Raw genomic sequence first — 27,583 nt, forward strand, 5'->3', positions numbered from 1 at the left:
GTGGTCAGATCACTGTTAGCGCAGCCACACAATGACTGAAATCACAGGCTAATGGTGGTCGTTCTGCACCATGCCACATAATGGTACCATCAATATCAATACAGGAGCCATCAGGGAAATAAATGCCCACTGCTGGACTGCACAGATTAATCTTGCTGCATTAGAATTATTAAGATTTTACCTATTACACATTTTAAGGGGAATTTATTATACAGGTTTAAATATTCACATTGTATTTGTCCAACACAGACTGATCATTTTTCTATACTTAGTGGAGAATTAATGACCAGTAAGTAATGTTTTACATCTTGATTCTGAAGCAAAATGAATGACAATTCAGTTACATTTGTGACATCTAATATATATTCCCTAACCAACAGCAACCGCACAGATATCAGCCTGTACTCTAATCACGATCGCTTTCTTACCTTGTCCATGTTCAGAAGAGGAAACAGCTCTTTCACTTTTTCTGGTCCCACCAAATATTGAGGATTTGGGTGCCATCGACCCCGCGTCGTTTGGTATTTCAATTCATCTACTCGTGTTGGAGTTGAAGCAATTCTGATACTTCCCGGTTGATGAAACCCAACAGCCTGAAGAATGAAACAATATGGATATAAATTCTGCAATGCCCCCAGTACACTTCTAGATACCCTCTTACTCTCCACTCTCAGGAGATGCCTACACACTAGAAGTATGAAAAGGCATAAACATGTGATGGGGAGCACGGCGCAAAAATGTATATTTCAGATTAAAATTTAACCCTCCTACCACTTTATTACCAGCCCTCAACTTCACATTAACCGCTATCCACAGCGATCAGGATGCCAGGAACAGAGCTGTTCTGATAGGTCACGTGGTGCGCAAGGGGTTAAGTATGAACCCTTCAGTAATTTCAGGTCTGTTAATTAGATAACACACGCTAACACTAGCAGTACCCGTGCATATGTATGCAGTATACTGCACCGCAAGTAAAACGCAGTAGTTTTACCTGGTGTGTATGACAGACATCCGGTTTTGTATGTTTATGCTGCACAATTTGGTTCTTTAGAAAATAGTTAATTAATATTTTCAAAGAATATTATCAGTGCTGGACAGTACTGTGAAGGGCTCACCTGGAAATCTAATTACAGAACCTCTTGACAATTCGCAGATAATATATCATAAATGGTACAAACATGTTATGCTGTAGTTACAATTAAGTAATTACAGAGTAACATGTAATATAGAGATGATTATGGAATGGTTTAGTTATTCTTGTCTAAAGTATGTGAGAAAGCTTTAAACTTGAGGATCCTAGGAGAACTATCTGGTAACTAGGAATAGTCCATTTTGTGGACTTCGATGAAAATATATTTTAGAGACCATAAGGGTCATAATTATCTCTGGTTTCTTTATAACATCCCCTAGAACTGTGTATCTAACAGCTGGAATGTGAAGATTCTTTCTCTTTCCAGAGCAGGTAGATCTGCGTTACGCCTCTCACCACCTCACGTAACCTGCTGACATCAGCAGGTTTGAATTCAACAGTTTGGTAATGGTTCACAGTGGCTGATGTTGAGGAGGGGAGTGGGCATGTACTCAGAACTACATACATGTCCACCTCAAGAAGAGGGTGAATCTTACAAACTATAGAATCAGTATAAATTAGGAGTATAAATTAACAACATACAGTATATAGGCATAAGAAAGTCACACAAAAGAAATGCATTTGCTGCTATTTTAGGATCCCAGAACTGTTTTGACAGAGAAATGTGATGCCAGCTGGCAGATAAACACCTGGTACATGCCTCAGATTTCACAGACTCCTCACAGGTCAGATTAGGTGAGGTTCTCTACTCATACCTGTCCAGTCTCCTCTTCCAGGTCTTCATAGAGCTTGATACTGTAATAATGGATTTTCTTTAGGTTAATCCCAGGGTGAAAATAGGTTGTTAACCCAGCCTGTAAAAAAACCAAAACATTTTAACACCATAGGCAAAGTACACAAGATTACACACATCTAGTTTACAGTTACTTGTTTGCTGGAGGTTCCTCTGCCCAGGGTCTGCTCACTCTTCACCTCGGGTGTGTTCTGAGGTCTCTGCTCTGCCTAGAGCACGGGGGCCTCTGTCATTTGTTGGCACAGGCTGACTGGCAGGATGCCCTTGCCAGTCTTACCATGTTCCAGCTCTGCTATTAATAGATATATTTTGATTCATTACCCAATTTCTTTAATGAAAAAGTTGTAGGAACAAACTCCTACTAATTCTGTTAATCTGACTTTAAAAATAGTTTGAATTCTAGAGGAATAAGAAGTGACAGAATGTGGCCAAATTGATGTAACCCATAAATTAGATAACTTTTTTCTAAACTACCCTAGAAGAACAACAGACTCTGGTTGGTTGCTAATGGTTACAGAATCTGGATGGTTGCTAATGGTTACAGAATCTGGTTGGTTGCTAATGGTTACAGAATCTGGTTGGTTGCTAATGGTTACAGAATCTGGCTGGTTGCGCATATTGCAACATTTTAATAAATACATTCCTGAGTGTCTTCAGTGGTATAATTATTATGTAATTAAATAAACTGTTTTAATCCATCAAAAACACAGGATACACCAGGTGGAGTCATGAGCACATTTGTAACATTTTATAAATGGGAGGATTATTTGGCTGTGTGTAACTTGGCCCGGGGGTCATACAGGAACCTAGATGATATTTCTCTCTGAAAACTGCTGGGCTTGGATAGGGGAAGCACTGAAACATACAACCAATGCAGAAGGACAGTAATTATTGTGGACTATGAGTGTTATGTTATGTATAAATCACTTACTGCATGCCATGTAGATCCAGCTGTAAGCTCTGATTTCTCCAGTAGTACCACATCTTTCATGCCAGCCTTAGCCAGGTGATATGCCAAGCTCACGCCTACACATCCACCACCAATGATCACCGTCTCTGCAGTGTCCTTCCATCTCTTTCCCAAGGATGAGGATTGGCTATCCACACTACTAATATAAACAGGAAATAGGCTTCAATGTGATACAAGTGCAGTATGGCTAGTATACGTCATGCCAGACAATTCCAGTATGCTCTTAATTCAAAACACTGGGATAGGCAGGCGCAAGCTCTGGGGGTGCTGAAGGGGTGACCCCCCCCTCCCCTTATACATTACATCCACATCCTGCTGCTTCTTACCGTAGCAGACAGGAGGTGGCCAAACGCGTCATTTTGCAGCAGGGAGCGGGGTCAAACGCCGCAATTCTGTGTTTTTGACCTAATTCTGCCCACTTCCTAGTGAAGTGGGCAGATGTGGGAGATTTCCACACTCTCTCGGGAGTCCGTGAGACTCCCGCGAAATGCGGGAGTCTCCCGGACATTCCGGGAGAGTTGGTAAGTATGAGGTAGATATAGAACAAAATAAACACAATTAAAGTACTGGGGTTTATTATAAACCACATAAATAGCCAGAGCCGTAACTAGGCAGGTGCGGGTGGTGCTGTCACCCAGGGCGCAAGCCCAACGGGGCGCAGCAGCCGCCCGCCACCTGGCCCTGTACCTTCAGCCTTTCTGTTTCACAGTGGCATGTGCGTTCCACTGACAGGAAGTTCGGCATTTGGAACGCAAACTTTATTTAAAATCGCTGTAATGAAATGATTACAAGTTCATTTGTCAGCAATGAAAATGTGGTCCTCCTAATAAGTGATTATCCAGATATAAATTGTGACAATAAAGCTATGAAACTAGTGGTTCTAGAAAATGAAACAACCTTAAGACAACAACCTTTCCCAAGTGGCAGAAGAATCAACTAGAGGAGGTATCGCTGCTGGACAATCTAACAGAACAGATATTACACTATGTCGAATGTATAGGTGAGGGGGCATTTAGGAAACAATGATCACAACATGGCTACCTTAACTAGACATTTGTGGGCACCACAGCAACTCTTTATAAGTTCCGCTCTGTACGGCCATGGTACGGTATGGTTTGATGGTAACATTTAACTTGAGTTTCAATAAAAAGTTCTGAAAGGGTGGTACAAAAACTATGGAGAAGACTGATCAGCTCAGGGAAGCATTGAAGCTTAGTGACAAGGGGGTAAATTTACTAAAAAAAATGTGTTTGAAGTTTTAAACTGTCACATATTGTTGGCGGTCTACGGTTCCAAACTGCTACATTTACTATAGGGCGGTTTGAGGCTGGCATGTTCAGTGGCTGGTGATGTGTGGCAAATTGAAAACATCTATGCCGCCGGCAGAAAAAAAAAGAAGATTGTTTTCCTTTATATCTGCTTCTGTCATTGATTTTGTGTCTTTTAATGAACAGATACAAAGTTTGTGATGTTTCTTCACATTATTTACTTGTATTTTATGGGCATGTTTTTCCTAAAACATGACTGTGTCCTGCAAACTCAGCTCTTTCAGTAATTTAGAACTCAGACAGATAATGGTTAATAACCAACTCAAGGTAATGTTGATTTTACGACAGACAGAGATATAAGTATTTGTGTATACTTAAGTAAACTTTCGAATGTTTGTTTGTAAGCAACATATGATTGCAACTGCTTAGTTTACAAACTTAGCTGTTTACTCTGAATGACAATGTCATTAACTGCAGGTATTGCATCAGTATTCACTTTAATGTAAGGGAAAGGATTATATATGGGGGTAGCATGGTGGCTAAGTGGTTAGCACTTCTGCCGCACAGCGCTGGGGTCATGAGTTCAATTCCCGACCATGGTCTTATCTGTGTGGAGTTTATATGTTCTCCCTGTGTTTGTGTGGATTTCCTCCGGGTGCTCTGGTTTCCTCCCATACTCCAAAAACATACTGGTAGGTTAATTGGCTGCTATCAAATTGACCATAGTCTCTCTCTCTTTCTCTCTCTCTCTCTGTCTGTGTGTGTGTATGTTAGGGAATTTAGACTGTAAGCTCCAATGGGGCAGGGATTTATGTGAATGGGTTATCTGTACAGCGCTGCAGAATCAGTGGCGCTATATAAATAAATGGTGATGATGATAGGAAGGTCTGAACAAGGCCATCCATATATGAGACCTCGCTGGTGAGTTAAGCTGGGTACACACTACAGAATTTTTCCCCAACTTTTTAAGCCGATCGATTTTACATCCGATCGATGGTCCGATCGCTCGGTCCATGGACTGCATACACACTAGCCTTGTTCTAGACGATAAAGGGAAGAGCGGCCGTCCCGTTAGCGACCTTTACAGCCATGTTGTCGTGAGCAATGATTTTAATTTCGTAGACACTGAAGCAACATCGGTCGGATTGGTCGGAAATTTATACACACTACACAACGGAAAGGAGATTGGAACGAAAATATTGAACAGTACGACCAACCAAATGAGGCGACAATCGTCCATTTGGGCAGACTTTCGACCATCGTGTCACTGCACACACTGACCCAACTTTCGAACGAGCGGTCGTATGCCGGCTGTTTGAGTCGATTATTGGACAAAAACTCTGTAGTGTGTACCCAGCTTTAGGAAGGCTGTGCCAGATCCCCCCCATCAAAAGTATTCTAGGATGCATGATCCAACTTCAGTGCTGCTTGTTGAATGTGGGGTCTCCCTGCAGTAAATCCCGGGAATTATGTGTCTGTCTAACAACTTATTGATGCTAAGTTTTTTAATCGTCATATTCTTTATTAAATCATTTTCTTATACATAGTTTGTGAGTGTATTATTATTTCTTTGTGCTAGCATTTCATGATTGTGCTATCTGATACAGGGGCAATTTGATTGTTAATGGGGGCAATATTTATGACGCGCAGATGTGGCACTTTATAATACCCCCACGATAAAATAATACAATAATATTGCCCCCTTAATATATCTTATATATATATATATATATATATATATATATCTATATATATAAAAGACGAAGTTTGTTTGCTTGTTTGTTGTCGAATATCTTTCACTGCTTTCAGGGTAAAACTGACAAGTCTCAAATAGTTATTTTGCATTTAAAAAGTAACCTATTAGACAACATAGCGACACCGCAACAATGCGACAGAGCAACAAATATAATTTTTTGGTTATAAACTGCTGTTTGACTGCTGGACAGAAACCTCGTCACAACACGACACAACGACAACGCGACAAAGCAACAAATCTTATTTTCTAAATAGCATTTTTGGTCTATTTACCAAATAATTTGCTAATATATAAAAACCGCTTCACATTAAAAATCGGATCCGAGCAAGGCCGGGTGACCCTGCTTGTTGAAAAATAAAATTTGCCCCCATAAGTTAATTATAAACTAATTTTTCCTTTTAATCAATAAAGACTGACCCCATAATTCAAAGCCAATGGTGCCTCCTCTGATGTTCTACATGGCAATATAGCTCAAACAGCCTCTCACAACCACCTCTTTTGTTGTGGCTGTTTTATTGGCGATTTTCCTGGCAGTTTGTTGAACAGTAGCTTAGTAAACCTGACTGTTTGTATTTTGATCATGTTAAAAATGGGGATGGTGATTTGTAAAGCGGTGCTTTGCTAAACTGTGGTTTTCAGCCGTTTAACTGGCAGTTTGGTTCTTAGTAAATCCAGCAGGTTTAAAGGGTTTAAATATATATATGTATATATTAAATATATATTTTTAAGGTCAGTACAAGAATTTGTCTAATGGACTTTTTGTATCATGGACCATGCACAGAACAAGAAGACATCAATTGTGAATGGAATAAAGACTGATTCACCATGAGCATAGGAAAGGATTCTTTACTGTAAGGGCTCTTACACAGTAGTGTTTTTTACTGGCTATGTAAACTGGTCTAACACAAGAAAACATTGTTTCTAGGGTAGCCATATCCACTGCCATATTTACTAGTGTTGCAGTAGTATTATCATCATCATCATTTATTTATATAGCGCCACTAATTCTGCAGCGCTCTATAGAGAACTCACCCACATCAGTCCCTGCCCAATTGGCGCTTACAGTCTACATTCCCTGACACACACACACACACACACAGACTAAGGTCAATTTAATAGCAGCCAATTAACCTACTAATATGTTTTTGGAGTGTGGGAGGAAACCGGAGCACACGGACGGAACTCACGCAAACACGGGGAGAACATACAAACTCCACACAGATAAGACCATGGTCGGGAATCGATCTCATGACCCCAGTGCTGTGAGGCAGAAGTGCTAATCATTATATATGCGGTACGGTTTTCGGAATACATCTTATGTTATTGGTAGACACATTGGGGAAGCCTACAGTGAGCTCCAAATACTTGTAACAATGCTAGTAACAAACGCACATCAAGCACTTTTACTAGCGTTTTTAAAGTGGCACTATCACCTAGGCAACAGCTTTTCCTTCTCTGGCTCCTCCCCTTTGACTCGGCCTCTCAGTTGCTCTGACACACAGCCCTGGCTGAATACCATGGTAAAAACAAAGCATTAAGAAAAATAGGTGCATGTAGCAGCCCTGGGATCTCTAGCTAAAGGACTAGGACCTCCTTAGAAAAATGTTTCCCAGCTGGTAGCACAGCTTTAAATGCAAAACAAATGCCAGTGGGTATGATGGCTACGGGTGACTAAGCTGTGGAATTCCTTACCCCATGAGGTGCTGATGGCAAATTCATAAACAGAATATAAATTGATTTGATGCCTTTCTTACATGAATTTGTATCTGCAGTTATAGGTAGGACATGACATTATGGGGCTGATTAGGGCAATTTAAAAGATTGCTACTTTTGGGGTCGGCCTAAAATGCCACTAAGCTGACTAGGCTGCAAGGTTTTTGGGGCGAGGGATTTTTTGGGAGGTGCAAAATTGTGACAGGAAGAGGCATAAACTGAAATACATTTTAAAATATGAGAATACTTGTTCCCCAAAGTAAAAGGCAAACATGAAAGAAAAACATAGTAAGGTTCCAATCTTGACGTATTTCCATGGTAAAGGCTGCAGACAATGAATCTTGCTTGATCGGGCATTTAAAGAGAAGGCTAGGTACACACTGGAGAATTTTTCGACCAATTTGTTATCTATAATGATTGTACTGAAGGTCGGACCGGTTGGGTGATTCATGCATACACACTACACACGATTTACCTTTAGATCTGTGCTCTTCATCTGGTCCTATAGTCGTTTAGAGAATGACAGCACAATAAATTACTATGTATTATTCTAGCATCGCAGCAGATATCTCAGATATTTGCATTTCTCATCATTTTACTGAGCACTCCCCATAACAGTGTATGGGAAGTGCTCAGTAACGCTATGTACCAATGACCGAAAGTAAGTTTTCAATCATATTAATGTACGCTATCTGAAGCTGGCATACATTACCATGATACGCTATCTGAAGCTGGTGCTATCTGAAGCTGGCGTACATTACCATGATACGCTATCTGAAGCTGGCGTACATTACCATGATACACTATCTGAAGCTGGCGTACATTACCATGATACACTATCTGAAGCTGGCGTACATTACCATGATACGCCATCTGAAGCTGGCGTACATTACCATGATACGCCATCTGAAGCTGGCGTACATTACCATGATACGCTATCTGAAGCTGGCGTACATTACCACGATACGCTATCTGAAGCTGGCGTACATTACCACGATACGCCATCTGAAGCTGGCGTACATTACCATGATACGCTATCTGAAGCTGGCGTACATTACCACGATACGCCATCTGAAGCTGGCGTACATTACCATGATACGCCATCTGAAGCTGGCGTACATTACCATGATACGCTATCTGAAGCTGGCGTACATTACCACGATACGCTATCTGAAGCTGGCGTACATTACCACGATACGCCATCTGAAGCTGGCGTACATTACCACGATACGCCATCTGAAGCTGGCGTACATTACCATGATACGCTATCTGAAGCTGGCGTACATTACCACAATACGCCATCTGAAGCTGGCGTACATTACCATGATACGCTATCTGAAGCTGGCGTACATTACCACGATACGCCATCTGAAGCTGGCGTACATTACCATGATACGCTATCTGAAGCTGGCGTACATTACCACGATACGCCATCTGAAGCTGGCGTACATTACCATGATACGCTATCTGAAGCTGGCGTACATTACCACGATACGCCATCTGAAGCTGGCGTACATTACCATGATACGCTATCTGAAGCTGGCGTACATTAACATGATTGAAAATTTTCACTGAAAACAGCTCTGCTCCGAAGAGCATGTGTGGAGGGATTACATGATCCCTCCATGTCACATGCCTCAGGTTCCTTCAGTCATGGATCTCTGTGCACATGCCTGAGTTTACCAGTTGGCGCATGCGCACAGGGATTGAAAGAGGCACGAGCAGCATTGCACAGGGAGGAAAAAAGGAGACTCCAGTGAAAAGTAAGTGATACTCTTCATAGGAGCAGCCGTTTTTCGGACCGGCTGTTCCTGTGTTGATTTTTGGATACATATGAGAAACTTTTCAATACGCATCTATGCGATGAGGATTGAAAAGTTTCTACTGAAAAAACTGAAGGTTCATAAATAGACCTATCTGAACCCAAATATTCAGTCTCAGAAGGAACAAACAAATTATTCCACCTACAGAACTCTCTACAGTTAGTCACCAGGACATGGTAATTGCCGGCTTCGGCAGAAAAGAGCATGACTCTGTAAACTCTGGAGCTCGTGAACATGAGTGCATACACACTGCAGGATGGGAAAGTGATTGGAACGAGATTATCAAACATGCCGAATAACCAAATGAAACGACAATCGGTACTTTGAGATGACGGTTGTTCAACGTGTAAGTGCACACACTAACACAATATCTGACCAATCGGATATATCGGCTGATTGGCTGAAAAACCTCCAGTGTGTATCTAGCCTATGCGTGTAGGAGAGACAAGGATGGCTAAAGGCGCAGTAGCGTCCGCCCACCTTCAACAGCGCTCATACATGCCTCCGTTCTGCTATACCAGTGATTGGCAACAGACAAGTTTGTTTTTGCCTACTGTTTATTAGCCTGGCGTGGAAGGCAAAGGGGTTGTAGGAGCGCATTAGTCTAGGGCAGCCTGAACCCTTAATCAGGTGCTGCTGTGTGGCATATTTCCTACACTAAAATTGTCTATTACTACAGCCTTTGAGATCTAGATCTGTGACAGGTGGCACTGTCCAAATCTGGTAGTCATTCCTAAACTTTTATATTTTAGTAACCATGACTGGGTTATTTAGGCATGGCAAGCACACTTGGTATCTGTATTGTGGGGAAAACTTAACATTACCCAAAGTAAATGAAAGTTAATAAAACCCTTTAGGCTACCACTGCATTTTATTAAATAGGGTTCCAAATATGCTCATCCTATGTCTATCAATATGCTAAATAGTTCCGTAGTTGGGTAAACTCTTACTGAAATCAGCACTGAAATGTGTAGGTATGTGTGTGCAGTGTCACCTACCTCTCTGCTTTAGACTCTGTACTGACTGTTCTCCTGAGGTCCCGCAGACAGGGGACAGCAGCAGCTGCCCTGTCCCGAGCAGGCAGTAAGAGGTCCCTGTGCTGCAGCAGGAGCCTCAGACCGAGCTTCATCGTGCTGGAGAGTGCAGCGAGCAGGTGGTGGACACCTCGTACACCCTATTCCCTGCTACTCCCTGACTCAAGCCAAAAATAAAAAGCAAAACAAATAGGGAGAGAGAGAGAAGCCAGGACCCGCCCTCCTGTTCCACAAATCAGCCTCAGCTCTCATCTCTGCAGAACTCTTCATGTTCCGTTACACATTGTGAAAGCACAGTGTAGACACATATAATAATGATTTACCTGGTTAACCTGCTGCATTAGATTGTACAACAAGACTAGCAAATATTTTGTTTAGGTGATTGGCAAAGAGTTCATGATACCAAAGTTTATTGGAATAATTCCAGACAAGATTAACCCTTCTACACTGAACTGTGGTCTGTGGAGGGCGTTTTAGGAGTTATTTTTAGGGTTTTTTTGCAGCAATTATTCTTACTACTGTACCTATTATATGTATAGATTTTTTTATTTAACTAGAATAATTTGAAAATTCAGATACCTAGTCTTTATAGCAATGCTTTTTATATTCCTAACTGGATGCTCTTTTATCACTTGGCAGGAACAGACTAACATTTAGTAAAGGACAAATATGTTTGCATTGCAGATTAATCTTTGTATCTAGTCTGTAAATATAGGGAAGAATGGATTAATGGGAAGAAGGTGTGCAAAACATCCACCAATCACAGAGGAGAAAGCAGCCTAATTCGGCCACGCCCTTCTGCCCATTTATATAAAATAAGAGCTAGAAACGTACTTGGCATTTATACAGTCCTCACACACCGCAGCAATGGCACAAACTGGAGTTAAGAGTGGCCAAGCCAAAAAAGTAAGTGGCATTTAATTTTTCTTACTTTCTATGTTTTAAATAACTTTCATATAAAAAAAAACTTTCTGAAATTAAGTGTGCAGCTCTGTCTGCTTTTCTGAAGTGACATTCCTCTAAACTGGGAAATGGTGTCTGATAGGGAAAATTGCCTTCATGTTATATACTGCTGAGGGGCTGCTGGTGGTGGAGCGTCTCAAAGCTTCTTTCAGACCAATATCTGCTTATCTGTTAGAGCATATCGACAATTGTATAAAATCACCGGGGCATGGTGATAGTGTTATGCTGAAGATATTTAGCCATGATAAAGCTGTAACCCCTAAGATATCATTGGGACATAATCATAGTCTACAAATTTCCCCAGAGAGGCATGAATACAGGTGAAATGCATTATATGCTTCTGTTGATGTGTCTGTGGACTATCAGTTGCCATGTAGTCTACACTAAATGTGAATTCAATCTGAATTTTAATAGTATTGCTATGCTTTTAAACTGAGATGTCAAACGTACATGTAGCTTTTAAAGGCAAGTACTCCTCAAGCAATAGCAGCTAGGATAGGGAAGGGAACAACATTAAAGGTCTGGTCAGTGGTCACAAACCCATTTTGACAAAAAAGCCGATGCAGTATTGTGGTAAACCAGAAATACTGCTGAGAACTGGGGTGCTAGAGGGGTGTGACCTCATTAATAATGTGTTTGGGTGCAGAAGATCATTTTGTTTATATAATGTTGTTCTTGATATGTCAGGCTGAACTCTGTAATAAAAACAGGGATTGTTGGCTCCACATATTGCAATACATGTTAAGTTGACCAACTCACATCAGTCTTCCCCTTCTGGCCAATCCAATACTAAATATAAACAGCTTCAATCTGAACTTTAACACGAACATTGCTATGCTATTTACCTGGGTTAAGTCTTGTCTGTACATAACTTTAAAAGGCAAGTTAAAATGCAAGAGGGGTTAGCAGGTGGTTGATGTCTGGGCCATTCCAGAATTGCATACCTTCCCGTTATATATAACCTGCCACTGAATGTTGTGTCGTGTTATCATTGACCACTACCTACAACTGTACTTTCTCACGCTGCCAAATTATCTCTAGCCCTCCATTGTCTTTATTTTCTAGAGTAACACTATGAGAATTGATTATGAGAATTGAAGCTTTCAAAGACTTTTTTTGTGAAACTCGCCATTGTAAAATTCTACAACCTTATGTAGTGTGTTAAATGTATTCATTCAGTCCCTGCCCAAGTGGAGCTCACAAGCTAATCTGTAAGACATGCCAGTTGGTCAGTAGCCAAATAATATGAGAAATGTCTTTGGACCCAGACTATATCACTCATAGAAAACCCATGTGTGCAAGTAAAGGAATTAACTAATGTGAATTCTACTTGGTGCGAGAACTGATCACTTCCTAAACTTTACAACCTTAATCCTCTCACCTGTTTTTGACCACGTATTTTTATTTAAATTTCACACAATTAATATGAGCAGGTACAGAAAAAGAGAACTGGGGAGGGGTAAGGGTGTAAGTGGTAGGGTATAATTTTCAGCATAGCAACAAAATCTTAAAGCATCATTTACAGTAGGATAAGGAACAATCTTCAAAATGGAATGAGAAACATTTGCTAGAATTAGTGAAACCTGGATTTGGGGGGAAGGGGGAGGAAAATGCAGAGATGTTAGTATGCGGAAACAGGAGAGGGAAGAAGGGCTGGATTTCATGTCAGCATTTCAGACATGGAGATCCCTCTCCTACAATTCTATGTGAGGGAGGAGGGGCTGGGGTCATAGTGTGAAGTCCTTGCATTCCAAATATTGGAGAATTGGTTGGAGGTCATGGTTATGCTGGTAACGTTTTCTAACTTGTAGATCTGCTAGACTTTGCTGACGAGCAGGAATCATGGAGGGGATCTGGATGCTATGAGGACATGGCTGATGATATTCTGGGTGTGTCTTTGTACATTTGGGATTGGGCGCAGTGGAAGGATAGGTTGGATAGAGGGTGCACTTGTGTGATTGCAAGAATAAGTCACACATCTCTTGCAAAAAGCGCTATTTTGGGGCAGCTCTACCATATGTGGGACAGGGTGCCCTTAGAACCAGACTCACCAGCAAAGACCGGAGGCAGTCAGGTATATAGCACAGAGTTGGTTTGGCACTAGGTACCGCCTGAATAATTTGCGTTTTCTGTACAGATCAGGCTCTTCGAAATTTCTTCTCTGTTGGACCAGTTCTCTGCACCCAAAGTCTCTCCCATGTCCTCCCAGTGGAGTTCATTCAGCCCCTTGATGGGCTGGTCATGCTTGGGTAGGTGAAATTAAAGAGTAGAGATTAGGCTCTTAGAGCAAGATCTGAGCAGGCTGAAGCCTCCAACAATGAGCTTACATCAGGTGTTCCTGGTTTCATTTTGCTATTAGAGGTGGTAAATCCTCCAATATTAGGAGCCTGGGGGAAGATCATAATGATCACAGAGCCCAGAGGTCCAGGAAGAAATTCAGGGGAGCAATATCGGGGGGGGGGGGGGGGGGGGGGGGACGACTTAATGTAATGTGTTGTCCATCCTAAATGCCTTGATTTCAGCAAACACTGTCAAAATATATTTATGCACAAAAGTGGAAATTTACTGTGTTTAAAGTACAATCTATCTGACCGCCTGCTTGCAAAATTCCAAGCATGGCATATTTACCATGTGTGGTACATATAAATAAATTTTAATCTACAGTAGAATATTTAACCCCCCCCCCCCCCCCCCCCCCACCCAGATTGCTATACAGTTCTACAGGAAAATATAAGTGTTATTTTAGCAGAATTGGTTGGACTTTGTGGGAACAGGAGCTTGACGGTGTAGCTTTATTAGCTATTCGTTTCATGTTCCCACACATACAAAGTCATTCATTTTAGGCACTAGCAGCAAATTGGTAGGTTTGGAAGAGCTAACTGCTTAGCTCTACATAGACCGTGGAGGCCTCATGACCGATTCACTTGAGAAGTAAACTAGATATGGCTCCACTCTAGATATGCACGCAGTATAAACCATAATGAAGGCTATATGTCACTTTCACAACTCGTTTCAGGGCCTACTGGAACGCCTGGATGCAGGAGAGATTGTTATTGGAGATGGGGGCTTTGTGTTTGCCTTGGAGAAAAGGGGTTATGTGAAAGCCGGACCCTGGACTCCAGAAGCTGCCGTAGAACATCCAGAAGCAGGTATGGGTTTCTGTGTACATGTTTATGTACAACTTGCATCAAATACATTTCAAGATGTGTTTATTTTATATGCTTGGTTGGTAAAACTGCCGCAATTACAGGCATGGGTTAGAACATGAACTAAATAGCCTCAGTTATACATGATAACCTTGATTACTAAATTATGCAATGTTCAAGTATTGTACCATAATAACGTATAGCTAGGGTATGCCTATTTCCCAAAGTGTAAAGTGGCAGAGGGTAAATTAATACTTGTTATGAGAAGATGCACTTTTCTATCCATTCATAGACCTTTGCACGCAGCATGGCAGACTCGGCTACATATAAATACTGCTTACTACACAGTTAACAATGCAAGAAAGCACCTAAACACATACTACTATAATACGCATGATTAACACTATTTGAAATTTAGGAGACTGGCAGACAATATGGGACCCAGTGGCTTAGGATAGATTTGGAAGGGAAGGACAAGGAATTTGATTCAAAAGAGGAAAGAAAGGAGGTTTGAGTTGTGTTGGCATTAATTGATGCTACACAGTATAAGGAGCTAGCAAGTGTGTGATTAAATTTCATAGCCAGATCTATTTTAGCAAAGAGATTCCACAGGAAGGAATGTGGTAGCTGATTCCATGTGTTGGCAGTCTGCTCTCACAGCACCATGAGCGGCTTACAACAACTGAACTTCTCCAAAGATCACTAATGGCATTTTACAGTTTTATTTTCTACAGTCTTTGAATGATAAAAACGATTACTATTTTCTCAACTAAAATATTTTCTTGTGATGTGTAGTTAATGTTGTTGGCTGATGCAGCTTTTTCTGTTTTGTTGATCACAGTGCGGCAGCTACATAGGGAGTTCCTTAGAGCTGGGGCAAATGTCATGCAGACGTTCACTTTCTATGCTAGTGATGATAAGCTGGAGAATAGAGGGAACTATGTGGGAGAGAAGATCTCGGTAAGTGTTTGGGTAATGCTGTACATGGTAAAGGGTCATTTCATTAAAAGCGCTGAGTGACTGAGCCCTTAGAGCAATGGTAGGCAACCTGTTATAATATGGGGGCCACAAACTATGACCCTCTAACCTTTAAAGGGGTCGCATAGAACCCTTAATCTCAGTGATAAGTTAAAAATAGATATTTAATCAGACACATGTTTGCAGTAATGTATTAGCTGGAGTTTTATTGTAAGATAAACAAGTTACAAGCTGTCACACACATCTGACATCACAGCAGTTGGTGAAGGCCCGGAGAGCCTATTGACAACCACGCAGAATAAGTTTTAATGTAGCAGTAGTTCCTGCCAGGAATGAGATGCACACAAAGTTCTTACCTTCACATGACTCTTTCACCTACCGTTCATAGACACCACTACAGTCTAGGGGAGAAACCACAACAAATTACTGAAAAGCAAACATGCAGTGGAATGATGGATGTACTAGGTGACTGTCAGAAGTAGACCCTATACTCTACTCCTATTGCCAACACCGCAATTTGGTCAGTGTTTGGGTGCAGGACTACAGATATTCGGGACAGGGAAGTATTCCACTTGATTAGCCTACTCAGATGTACTGACAAGGGACCCCCACCAAGAGAGACGAGCCAAAAGATGATACACACTGGGTAATCGCCGCTACCGCCTCTTGGTGGGCGTCTCCTCTCCCAGGATCAGTGTCTAGGGCAATGTTTCTCAAATCCAGTCCTCAGGACAGTGCAGGATTGCCAGGTGACCAGTGAAATAATTATACCACCTGCTACACTGTCAGTCAGTAATGAATACACCTGTGCTCCAGCAAGGAGATGTGGAAAACATGTACTGCTAGGGGGTCTTGAGGACTGGTGAGAAACACTGGTCTAGGGAAAGAGGTGATACACGACAGTCCACCCACAATGCTGTCTACTAGGTTAGTATGTACCTCCCACACTAGTGCTAGATACAAAAACAATGCCCTGGTCCTAACAGCACTGTAATGTGACCAAGTGCTGTGCAACGATTAACTCCTAGTACTAGGTGTGATGTAATGCCCTAACACAAACCCCATAGTTCACAAACACAATTACAAAAGACAGACAATAGGGAAAAATGTACAGCAGAAGCCTAGTACTATTGAATAGGGGCTGTTTTCTGGATACTTTAAGGGAAATTACAGTATAATAAAGTAACCACCACACAATGGCTACCTGAATACAATACAATTGGGACAGACTGGGTGCAGTCTCAGTGGCAGGGTACCTTCCTTAACTGTGCCCACAGGCTAAGCCTGACTTTAAATGGTGCCAAAGGCTAGCCTAAAACTAGAACTGCGCTCACAGAAAGCAATACAATAAACCTAAGCACACCTAATTATCCAGTGCATTTTGCCCACTACTGCTGCACGGGCCTAGTGCCCAGATACCCAAGGCCTTGTACCCAAAGTGTAGAAAGATAGAATGCAGATATGGGTCTGGAAGAGGGCTGCCCAAAGGGCCTTAAATGACTAGCAGTTTTTGTTGGCAACAGGGGAGAACATGACCACTCTTCTGCTAACCCCCCCCCCCGCTACTTCTGGGTGGCGTTTGCTGACTTGATCCTGCAGATCTTCGACTGTATTTTGCCGTCTTGCCTTCTCTTTGCCAGCTTCTATGTTGATCCCACTGGCTTCTATCCCCTCTGGCGCCTTCGGGCTGGATCGAGCCATCTCACTGAAGCTTCGTCTTGGTAGGTCTCCGCCACTGAACTGGAACTGCACCACATGGGTTGATTATATAGTTGCCGTCATGTGGGTGCCAAAAAATTCAAATGACCAGAGGTGAGCCCTGATTGGCTCACCTTTCTGGCAATTGGCAGTAAATGGTTTCCATCACCAGCACTGGGACCTAGAATAAAAAATATGAACTTACTATCACTGTATCCCTGGGTCAGTGGGTCTTATCCTTTTCACGGGCTCCTGGGACAACCTCTTGCATAGCTGTATTATTCCACCATATGGTTTTGGTGCATGTCCCAATGTAAATCATAGGATACATTTATTTGAAAATGTTTATTCATCTAGTTCAAAGTACTTTATTTCACAAACCATAGTTGCCAAACGTCCTTGAACTGCTGTTCTCTTATATTTAGCTGCACATCCCATTTTGACTCTTACGCTGGATACAATTCTCAGTATTAACTACTGCACAATATTTCACATACAAAAGAACTATATTGGTCACACTGCTTAGTCAGTTTTGTGAGCCTATAATAACAAATAATCTATCACTTTGTGTATATATAACGACAGTTGCTGATTTCAATTACTCTTTAATCAACTTCAATGTAGTCAGGGTAATCGTATAAGGGCTATAGAGACTTATTAGGAAAGTATTAATGTGTCTTTGGAGAGTGGGCCCTAGAACTTTATAAAGTATTAGAGGAAGGATTTTACTTCCTTGTATCTGCAATGAATATCTATTCTATACAGTTAATAATTTTATTGGATTTGCTCCCTGCTTTACTACGCTGTTTGCTAAAATCTCGGCTTCCATGCTCATATTCTGGTGGTCCTCCTTGAATTTGGTGTCTCCTTTCCAACCTCCTAGTCATTGACACAATCGAACACATTTGTGCATTATCTGTAAAATACGCTCCTTAATGCCACACAGTGCCACCGTGCACTCATTGGGGTAAATGTATGAAACATCTGTTTCTGCAAGTCGCCAGAAATTGGCAACTTTGCAGGGAAAATTTAAAGCGGCGATGGCTTGTGAAGACAAGTTTGCCATCATCTCTGCTTTCCTATTGTAACCAGCCACACAACTTTCCCTGCACTAAAGCTTGCACTGAGCACACTGACCTCTTAGGGTAGAGTTCAAGGAATGATCCTTAACATACAAAAGCCATCTACAATACTGTCATCCTACAACTCCTCATCCCAAAGTGCTCTCCCAACCACTCACTATGCTTGAACCAGTTGCATATCTGCTCCTCAATAGCATTAAAAATAGCAGTGTGCCAGAATTTGTTTGATTGATTTATAAAAAATGGCGCAAAACTCAGTCAAGTCTGATAGTTGAGTTTTGTACATGGTAAAGATTGTTCACCCATATGCAGATCAGCTCAAACACATTTAAGCTTTTGATACATGTTAATGTTTGTTTTACTGTGAATGACCACCATAGTGTTCAAAAATATTTTTGTAAAAATATATAATAAAACATACATACAAAATCTGATGCATAAATGTTTCTGTACCTGATTTACAAATATAGACCATATATAATTGGCTACATGCTACACATGCGTGAGACCGTTGTATACTTTTACGTTACATAAATGTTTTGCTTAATTTCAGGGTCAGAAGGTCAATGAAGCGGCTTGTGACATTGCCAGGCAAGTGGCTAATGAGGGTGATGCCCTGGTTGCAGGAGGTGTCAGCCAAACTCCGTCATACCTCAGTTGTAAGAGTGAGTCGGAGGTGAAATTGATCTTCCGGAAGCAGCTGGATGTTTTCATAAAAAAGAACGTGGACTTTCTCATTGCTGAGGTAATGAGAACAAGGTATCAGCAGTGATATAATTTTATAGAGGATATTGGACTGAATGTGTGACCACCTCATCATATTTCCATTGAGTTACTTGCACTGCGTGTTCAATCCTACTGAATGAAACCAGTAGGGGTGGATCTCACCTTTTGGCCAGGCAGGCTTGTGGTTAATGTGGGGAAGTAAATAAATGTGGTATTTGAACTGCAATTAGGGGAGATTACCATAACATTGTTTTGCATAGAATGTTCTTCCCAATGGTTACCAGTCACCTGCATCAGGCTAAAGGAAACCCAGTAACACACACTTAAGTACATACTGTGGCCATGTATGGCTCAGCCTGACAAAGGTGCATTGCTTCCAGAAGTGTTGCTGTATTCTAGTCACCCTGCCATTGTACTTGCAATAAGTGAGTGAGTGGACCCAGGAATTGTCATCTATTTATATAGCGACACTAATTCTGCAGCACTGTAGAGAACACTCACATCAGTCCCTGCCCCAATGGAGCTTGGTCTAAATTTCCTAACATACACACACAGACTGACAGACTAGGGTCAAATTGCTAGCAGCCAATTAATCTAATAGTATGTATTTGGAGTGTGGGAGGAGGAAACCCACAGACATGGGGAGAACATACTAACTCCACATGGCTAAGACCATGGTCAGGAATCAAACTCCTGACACCAGTGCTGTGAGGCAGAAGTGCTAACCACTAGACCACACTAATGAGCTCCTGGGACAAATTTATCATCTTTGCTGTAAGCAACATTTTTCTACATACTTAAGATAATGTGGTCCACCCCATGGTGGTGGAATTATCATGCTTCCTAATTTTGAAGGTGTTTTAATAAATTTAATAAGGAATGAACTGTTGTAATATAGTTCAGTCCTAATTGATTCCAACTCCGATATTAATGAAGGTAACTGTATTGGTGTCAACAGATTAATCTCTGTCCTAATTTCAGTATTTTGAGCACGTGGAGGAGGCTGTTTGGGCTGTGGAGGTGTTAAAAGAGTCTGGAAAACCGGTTGCTGCTACATTATGCATTGGTCCAGAAGGAGACTTGAATGGGGTTTCTCCTGGAGAGTGCGCTGTCAGATTGGCTAAAGCCGGTGAGTTAGAATACATTGAATACTGCTATTTGAGGTTGAGATCATTAATATTGGATTGCTCCTAAGAAGCGGTATGGCCATATCCCCTAGGAGTGTAGCCAGCGCTGTAGAAGAGCTGAGCTGCCCCCAGTCTCCTTCCCCCTCCCCTAAAAACACTCCTTCAATGCCACACGCACCTGCTGCTGGAAGTCTCTGCATTGACGGGGCAAATCTTCCAACTGTCCTGAAATCAGGGTAAAAATCCTAATCTGTCAGGTCTGTCCCACCTAAACTTGGACATTTATGAGGCATGAATAAGGTGCCCTATTAACTGCAGCAGTTACAGCCAAATAGAGATAACACCAGGCTAAGGTCATCTCCAAGGGAGAATAATCTGACACAGCTACATTTCACCCTAGCTGTCTCAGCAAGTCAGGTTGATAAATGATTGCCATGATGAGCCTAGGCACAGTGACCTCATTTAAATGGGTACTTGGACTAAATGGCAACTTCTGGAACAAGGAACTTGCCACTCATTAGTCTAACTACAGACTACAAATGATTCTGGTAGGAACCTGGCTATATGCTCCTCTCAGTGAAGTCCCCGATGGATTGAGTGATGCACACATACATCTTCTTACTCTGATTTTTATTGGGATTTAAAATCAGTCCTTTAGGCTAGAAGATTACTTACACATGGATTAAATGGCTTTTAGGCTTGTTAATTACAGTGTAACCAACCATTTCTAGCTCTTCTGCAAACACATCTGACTGTCACCCAGCTAGCTACGCTGCTTACAGCATAATATGTACAACAATGATTCTTAGAGTGTTTCATTTAGAGCCTTTCCTGGTTTTACCACTCTGTTCACTTCCCCTTTGAAGGAGAGAGGCCACAAAAAAAGGACATCTCTTAGGTTTAAATGGAGTCTTTTCTTTATTGATATCAATTACTTGTGGAATCCCTTACAAGTCTGGTTTAGAAATCCTGGACTGAATTACTATTTGCTGCAGCCTTAGTAGGAAGGTTTATCAGCCAACCCTGCAATCCAGCTGCTCCACCACAAAGTCCCATATCACAGTGCATCCTGTGCCATCCATCTCTAATGATGGGAGATGCATTGTCTCCTATGCACACCAGCTGTCCTCTCTGTAACATTCATGAAGCATGCTGAGACTAAAATTGAAACTGATTTAGGTTAAATAGATTACGCTCAGTTAACTAGTGAAATTACATACTGTACATTTGACATCTCAGTTTTCTGCTGAAAATGGCAGCAATTATCATCTCCCTTATATTTATTTTTTGGTGAAAAATGCAGTAAAACAGTTGAAAGACCTTGTCTTGGTTCACGTTCAGTCTGGATTATAGGAGAAGCCGTTGCAAAAATCAGGAATGTGCAGGGACTACCACATTACTAACATTGGAAGCGACACCACCTGTTCCTCAACCATTCCCTGCACCTGCTGTCCCCCTATTCCTACAGCACTGACTGTCTCTCTTAGGTCTGTAGTCAGGCCCGGTGCTCCCATTAGGCAAGGTTAGGCACTTGCCTAGGGCGCCGGGCTCTGGAGGGCGCCACAGAATTCTAAAAGACTTTAAAACTGTGCGGCGACCGCTGACCATACCTGTCACGGCCGCCGCACAGCATTCAGATGCATAGGGAAGGGGGGAAGAGGCTATTTTGTCACCACCGCCGCCTCTCTGCTCCGTCTCCTCCCCTCCACTTACTAGTGTCAGTGAGTGGAGGGGAGGAGACGGAGCAGAGAGGCGGCAGTGGACCCTAGCACCGGCCCTGCCTGTAGTTACTGTACTTCCACAGGCTAATACAGTATGAAGAGCTGTGTGTAACCTATGTACAGGACAGGGCCATGTAACCAAGTGCAACACTATTTAACAAACTCTGTTCTATTCTTATCTGTCCTTGAATATTATACTATGGAAAATTCTCTAATAAGAATTGTGTATTTGCACAACTGAAACATTACTAGGAATTTAGCCAGATAATTATCACTGGCTGGATGTCAGTGGTGTAAATGAAAATGACTACACCAGCTCTATTACACCAGCTCTATAAAACCTATTATATTGATAAATATATAATATAAAAATTATAATTTCCCTGTTTGTACTGTAGGTGCTTCTGTTGTGGGAATTAATTGCCACTTTGACCCAATGACCTGTGTGGCAACAGTGAAGCTGATGAAGGAGGGTTTGGCTGCGGCCAAGGTGAAAGCGCATCTGATGACACAACCACTTGCGTATCACACTCCTGACTGCGGAAAGCAAGGTTTCATCGACCTGCCAGAATTTCCCTTTGGTAAGTACAGAGTATGAGCAAAGGGTACATTTTGTTTTATCTAGTGCTTATTGATTTCATTGCTCTCCTTGTATGTTAGTACCGTGCAATCATAGAATAAGCAGGCTGAGTATTTTATTAAAAAACGTAATGTGAATTCATGTTGCCTCATTCTGAACACAGTTCATCTGTGGCAAAACTAAACTTATGATTTGTCACCTGTAAAGCAGTGGGGACAGTGCTGAATACAGGTAAAATGACTAATGCAAAACACCTGACTGGCAGAGCCCTAGCCTAGAGCTGTGATAATAGTAACTCTACCAGACTAATTCTTGATTGCATTCTATTCGTGAAGTCCAGATTGGGTTTAACACTTTATACACAATAATATCTTGCGATTCATGTTAATTGGTCAATTGCTAGTGATTCATAACTGTTTATACTTCTGCATGCAAGGACATAAAAAAATTATGTTCAGAGCTGAAATTCTGTATTACACCCACCCCCAACTAGGAGAACCATGGGGGACTTTTTTTTTTTTTTTTGTCAGATAATAAGACCTTGACCGCAGGTCAATGGTCAGAAGGTAGAAGCTCTTAAAAAAATTGAGAACTGCTGACATCTGAGTGCTGAGTGGCTGAGCAGCTGTCCAGTCACAGCTCTTTGCACAAGAGGTCAGTGCTGATATTCATTGTTCATCAGGCACCAGGAGTTGCATATAGCAAATTACTGGGGTCATGTACAGACCACAATGATTTGGTTAACTCCGTATGGGGTAGAGTAATAAGCAGTTTGGGTTCCAGTATAATTTCAGTTATGTTTTTGTTTAAGGCCTTAAATACGTTGCAAAACTAGCATGTTGTGGCATAGAACAAGTGTTGCAAAGATGAATCCTTATTTCTCAGCAGATGCACACTTTGCCCCTCGCCTGGTAGCAGAACTGGATTAGCAGAATTGGTGTCATGAGTATGCCAGTTATCTGTCAGTGCATGTAGTATTTAACATAACATTTTGTGTTTTTCTCTTTTGTAGAAATACATTTGGATAAAGCTTTTGTTACTTTATATATTTCAGGTTTGGAGCCCAGAATTGTGACCAGATGGGACATTCACAAATATGCTCGGGAGGCCTATAATCTTGGGGTGAGGTACATCGGAGGCTGCTGTGGATTTGAACCGTATCACACCAGAGCAATAGCAGAAGAGCTGGCTCCAGAGAGGGGATTCTTACCAGCAGGCTCAGAGAAACACGGCAGCTGGGGAAGTGGGCTGGAGATGCATACTAAACCCTGGGTCAGAGCAAGGTATGGAATCGCTAGAGCTCACATTAAACTAGGGTTGCTCATCTGTATTTTAAACCTATGATGTCCTTTAAACGTTTTTTAATAAAAAGAAAATTAAATAAATAAAAACCTCAGAATAAGTTTTTTGTTTTTTTTTAAAGGCAGTTAACACAAACTTGGGGTATATTTACTAAACTGCAGGTCTGTAAAAGTGAAGACTTTGCCTGAAGAAGACAATCAGATTCTAGCTGTCACTTTGTAGCATGTACTAAATAAATAACTAGAACCTGCAGTTTAGTAAACATACCCGTGTGTGTTTTTATATTTGAAAAAGTTCAAAGGGAAAAATTTGGTTTTGTTTCTTTTAAAAGTTGTTATGGAAGGGAAAAGGAGGAGGGGGAGAATGTTCCATTAATAAAAAATAGGGGGATTCAATACATTCAGACAGAATACCCAAGATTAAGTTAGAATAAGTATGTTGTGGTCAGGGCCAGATTAAGGAAATGGAGGCCCCTGGGCTAAGGGCCCCCCCCCCCCCCCCCCCCCCCCCCCCCCCCGTGATCCGAGCTGCCGCCCCCCGGCACTTACCACCTTCTCCGGTGCACTGTACGCTCTTTACTGAGGAGATCTCGTGAGAGTGAGACTCTCGAGATCTCCTCAGTAAGGAGACTACAGCGCGCTGGAGAAGGATCGCAGGGAAAGTGCTCCTGCCCCCAACCGATCAATACTGCTGCTGAGCACTTTCAAGGGCCCCCTGGATGCCATAGGCCCCTGGGCTGTAGCCCAGTTAGCCCTATGGTTAATCCGGCCCTGGTTGTGGTAGGAAAGTCAAAATAAAACAAGTGTAAAAGGGCATTGATTAGCTCAGTCCTCCCCACACTTGCGTTGCACCTGCAGTTTATGAAGTTCTATTCATGACTGCACTGCTGCAAGTTTATTTGGCTTCTGCCACACTTTGAGTATTTGAAATTTGGCAAAGTTGCAAAAATGAAGGACGAGTTTATCCAGTGGTTTGCTTAGTGGCTTTATTGGATTGCTTAAGTCTGAGGGTTTAAGTTGTCTGTACATTAGTAACTCATTAATTTAAATCCAAGATATACTTCCAGTATTGGGATATGAGTGGGCTGTTCCACAATTCCCCATAGTATAAACATTTTACTGATGGCTATATGGGTCACGAATATTTCCATGTACTGTAATCATCCCACTTGATCCAGTATAACTCCTAGGTAATTTTCTAATAAACTCATTTTGAGATCATCTATTTTAATAGCACCACTAATTCCACAGCGCTGCACAGAACACATTCAAATTAGTCCCTGCCCCATTGGTGCTTAAAATATAAATCCCCTAACATACACACAGACTAAGGGCAATTTAATAGCAGCCAATTAACCTACCAGTATGTCTTTGGAGCGTGGGAGGAAGCCGGAGCACCCAGAGGAAACTCACAAACAAGGGAAGAACATACAATACAGAGAAGGCCGTGGTCAGGAATCTAACTCATGACTCCATATTAATCTTTACAGTTTTCCTAATTGCAATTAGGAATGCTATACTTGCATTTATCTTCAAATTATTTTCTTTAAATTACTTGACATCTAGACCATCATTGACTATCTGGTACTGACTTTTGGCGGTTCCATATTAAACTTTAAAGGCTGCTGAAAGGTTGGGTGCTCTGAAAGACTACCTCAAACTACACCTTAGAGTAATGTGATCACTGCATAGCTTCTGAAGAAAAGAGCAGTAGTGATCAGTGTACTAGCACCATACACTAGAGGGAACTGGGATCCTAATGCTTGTCGTCCTCCATCTTTCTGTGGCCCTAGGGCTGATATGATCTGTAGATTCTGAAATATTTGCTGTGCTTGATAGGCGGTGGTTTATTTTCCTTTCCGTTCATTATAGATTTTCTCAATTATGTAATTGTTATAGTTTATTGAAGATCGTGCTCTATAGCTGTATCATATTGATGTTATATTACAGGGCCAGGCGAGATTATTGGGAGAAATTGCACCCTGCATCAGGAAGACCTTACTGTCCTTCTCTGGCTAAGCCGGATGCCTGGGGTGTGACCAAAGGAGACTCGGAGCTGATGCAGCAGAAAGAGGCAACAACTGGGCAGCAGCTGCAAGATCTATTTGCAAAACAATCCATCAAATCTGACTAGATGTTCACCTCATAGGGGCTTCTCTTACTAGGATGGTGACAAGTGCACAAATGCCAGTGATTCCCCTGTTCATAAACATCCACAGAATATTAAATGCCAGTGATTCCTCTGTTCATAATTCCACCTAAATGTTTGCATTGTTAAAAGATTGCATGAAAAATAAAAAATTTTTCTAAAGAATTGATTTATTGTTTGTGGTAAAAGAAAACTCTCTGCTGAACTCATATTTATGGAATTTGATGATCACAGAATTCTGTTAGAAAAGATTTGAATATCTAGGTAGGAGGAGCCTAATTCATAAAATATTTATTTTAAAACTTGGAAAACATAACTGTGTCCTGCACTATACAACTGCAGGATTTGGATGGCAAATCCCTAAGGAGTCAGTTGAACCTAAATCTTGCTATAATAAATTTGTTACAATTCACTCTTCATGGAACAATGAGACGAGTTGAGGAGACTGTCAAGCTATACTATCTGGAGAAAAATATGCAAACCAACTCCAAATAGCCTTCTGGGTAATGTCATTTACATAGCAGCCTCTTATGTCACTGCTGCATATATTGGGTTTTTAGAGTAAGACACAGGCTTCAAACGGAACCTCATTCTAGTTTGGCGTAATGGCAGCAGTAAATTATATACTAGATCTATTCCTTCTCAGCCTTCTGGCTAAGATCAAGTGTAGTATCTAGTCTTATCAGGACACAAAGCACTTGGTCTTCTGCTCAGGGGCCCTGGAGAGTTAAGTCTGGGACAAGATGTGCCTCTATAGGGGGACCCGGGGTGCCAGAAAGTCACTTCTAAAGAAGGCACTTTACCACTCATCACCCCCTTATGTCCTGGCCATCTGCCTGGGTGGAAGAATTTTAATACTTGCCTGGCCATTAGGCTGGGGCTGTACCCACATGTCACTATTTAACTTCCCTCCTTGTTTTTCACTTTCATGTTTATTTTTCACAGATTCCGGTGTGTAGTAGACCCTTATTGGCAGGGCCATCTTTTCCATTGGGCACGATGGGCAGCTGCCCAGGGGCCCCATAGGCACAGCTCTTAATGAGAATAAATAATCCTGCAAAAGAAAAACCTGCAAAAAACCCTTCAAGGGTCACTGAGCAAGTACATATCTCTATCTGTATACATCTATATCTAGGGGCCCCGGTGCACTGCTTTGTCTAGGGGCCCATAATGTTGTTATGATGGCCCTGCTTATTGGCTCGGTATTACCCAAAGATCTGGGGGGGTCAGTGTGGACCTAAGGTTCCCACCCCCCTGGCAAGTTTCTAATCCCTGGGTGAAGATTTAAGCATAACCGTTCAACAAATAAGTACAGCTGATACATACGCTGTGCACTGCTGCATCCAGCAATACAGTCATTCAGTCCTGAAGTCTGTGGTCAAAGTGACTGCAAGCTGATTCCAGAGGGATATATATTTACAGCAAATGCAATACAGGTGACTTGGCATGTTTTCATAGGTTCAGGCTCCAGGACAGTCCAGTGTAATGCAGGGCATTGACCAGTTCAAACCACACCCTTCAAGGGTGGGGGTCAGCTTTCCAATCAGAGGCATACTGATCTTCCTCCCAATAACTACTCAAGCTGGTCTATTTGTATTACACAGACAATACCATCCTGATCACTAGTTCCCTTTATTCCATAACTAACATACACAACTTATAGCT

At 41.7% G+C, this 27,583-nt stretch overlaps 3 protein-coding genes across 3 annotated transcripts in view; 2 read left to right on the forward strand and 1 right to left on the reverse strand.

The window, feature by feature from the left end:
• The window catches only part of DMGDH (dimethylglycine dehydrogenase), a 48,291-nt gene extending 37,672 nt beyond the window's left edge, over positions 1-10,619 (reverse strand). The window contains exons 1-4 of the mRNA XM_075182260.1: positions 10,412-10,619; positions 2,815-2,992; positions 1,846-1,944; positions 429-593 (exon numbers count right to left, since the gene is read on the reverse strand). Of these exons, the coding sequence (XP_075038361.1) occupies positions 429-593; positions 1,846-1,944; positions 2,815-2,992; positions 10,412-10,542 (573 nt within the window). The 5' untranslated portion in view covers positions 10,543-10,619. The remainder of the gene's footprint in view (positions 1-428; positions 594-1,845; positions 1,945-2,814; positions 2,993-10,411) is intronic.
• SCAMP1 (secretory carrier membrane protein 1) overlaps positions 1-27,583 on the forward strand; it is a 457,689-nt gene that overhangs the window by 428,146 nt on the left and 1,960 nt on the right. The window lies entirely within an intron of this gene.
• Positions 11,238-26,074, forward strand: LOC142099115 (betaine--homocysteine S-methyltransferase 1). Its single transcript, XM_075182271.1, has 8 exons — positions 11,238-11,353; positions 14,427-14,559; positions 15,398-15,516; positions 18,868-19,059; positions 20,022-20,169; positions 22,287-22,469; positions 23,523-23,751; positions 25,720-26,074. The coding sequence occupies exons 1-8, from the start codon at positions 11,315-11,317 to the stop codon at positions 25,901-25,903; spliced, it is 1,227 nt and encodes a 408-aa protein (XP_075038372.1). The 5' UTR covers positions 11,238-11,314; the 3' UTR covers positions 25,904-26,074.

This window comes from Mixophyes fleayi, chromosome 1 (assembly GCF_038048845.1).
Source record: "Mixophyes fleayi isolate aMixFle1 chromosome 1, aMixFle1.hap1, whole genome shotgun sequence".
Taxonomy (NCBI): Eukaryota; Metazoa; Chordata; class Amphibia; order Anura; family Limnodynastidae; genus Mixophyes; species Mixophyes fleayi.

Coding starts and splice junctions, on each gene's coding strand:
- LOC142099115 (XM_075182271.1), top strand. CDS start 11,315: ATGGCACAAACTGGAGTTAAGAGTGGCCAAGCCAAAAAA. Junction 11,354..14,426: donor AGAGTGGCCAAGCCAAAAAA/GTAAGTGGCATT, acceptor AACTCGTTTCAG/GGCCTACTGGAACGCCTGGA. Junction 19,060..20,021: donor TGGACTTTCTCATTGCTGAG/GTAATGAGAACA, acceptor TCCTAATTTCAG/TATTTTGAGCACGTGGAGGA.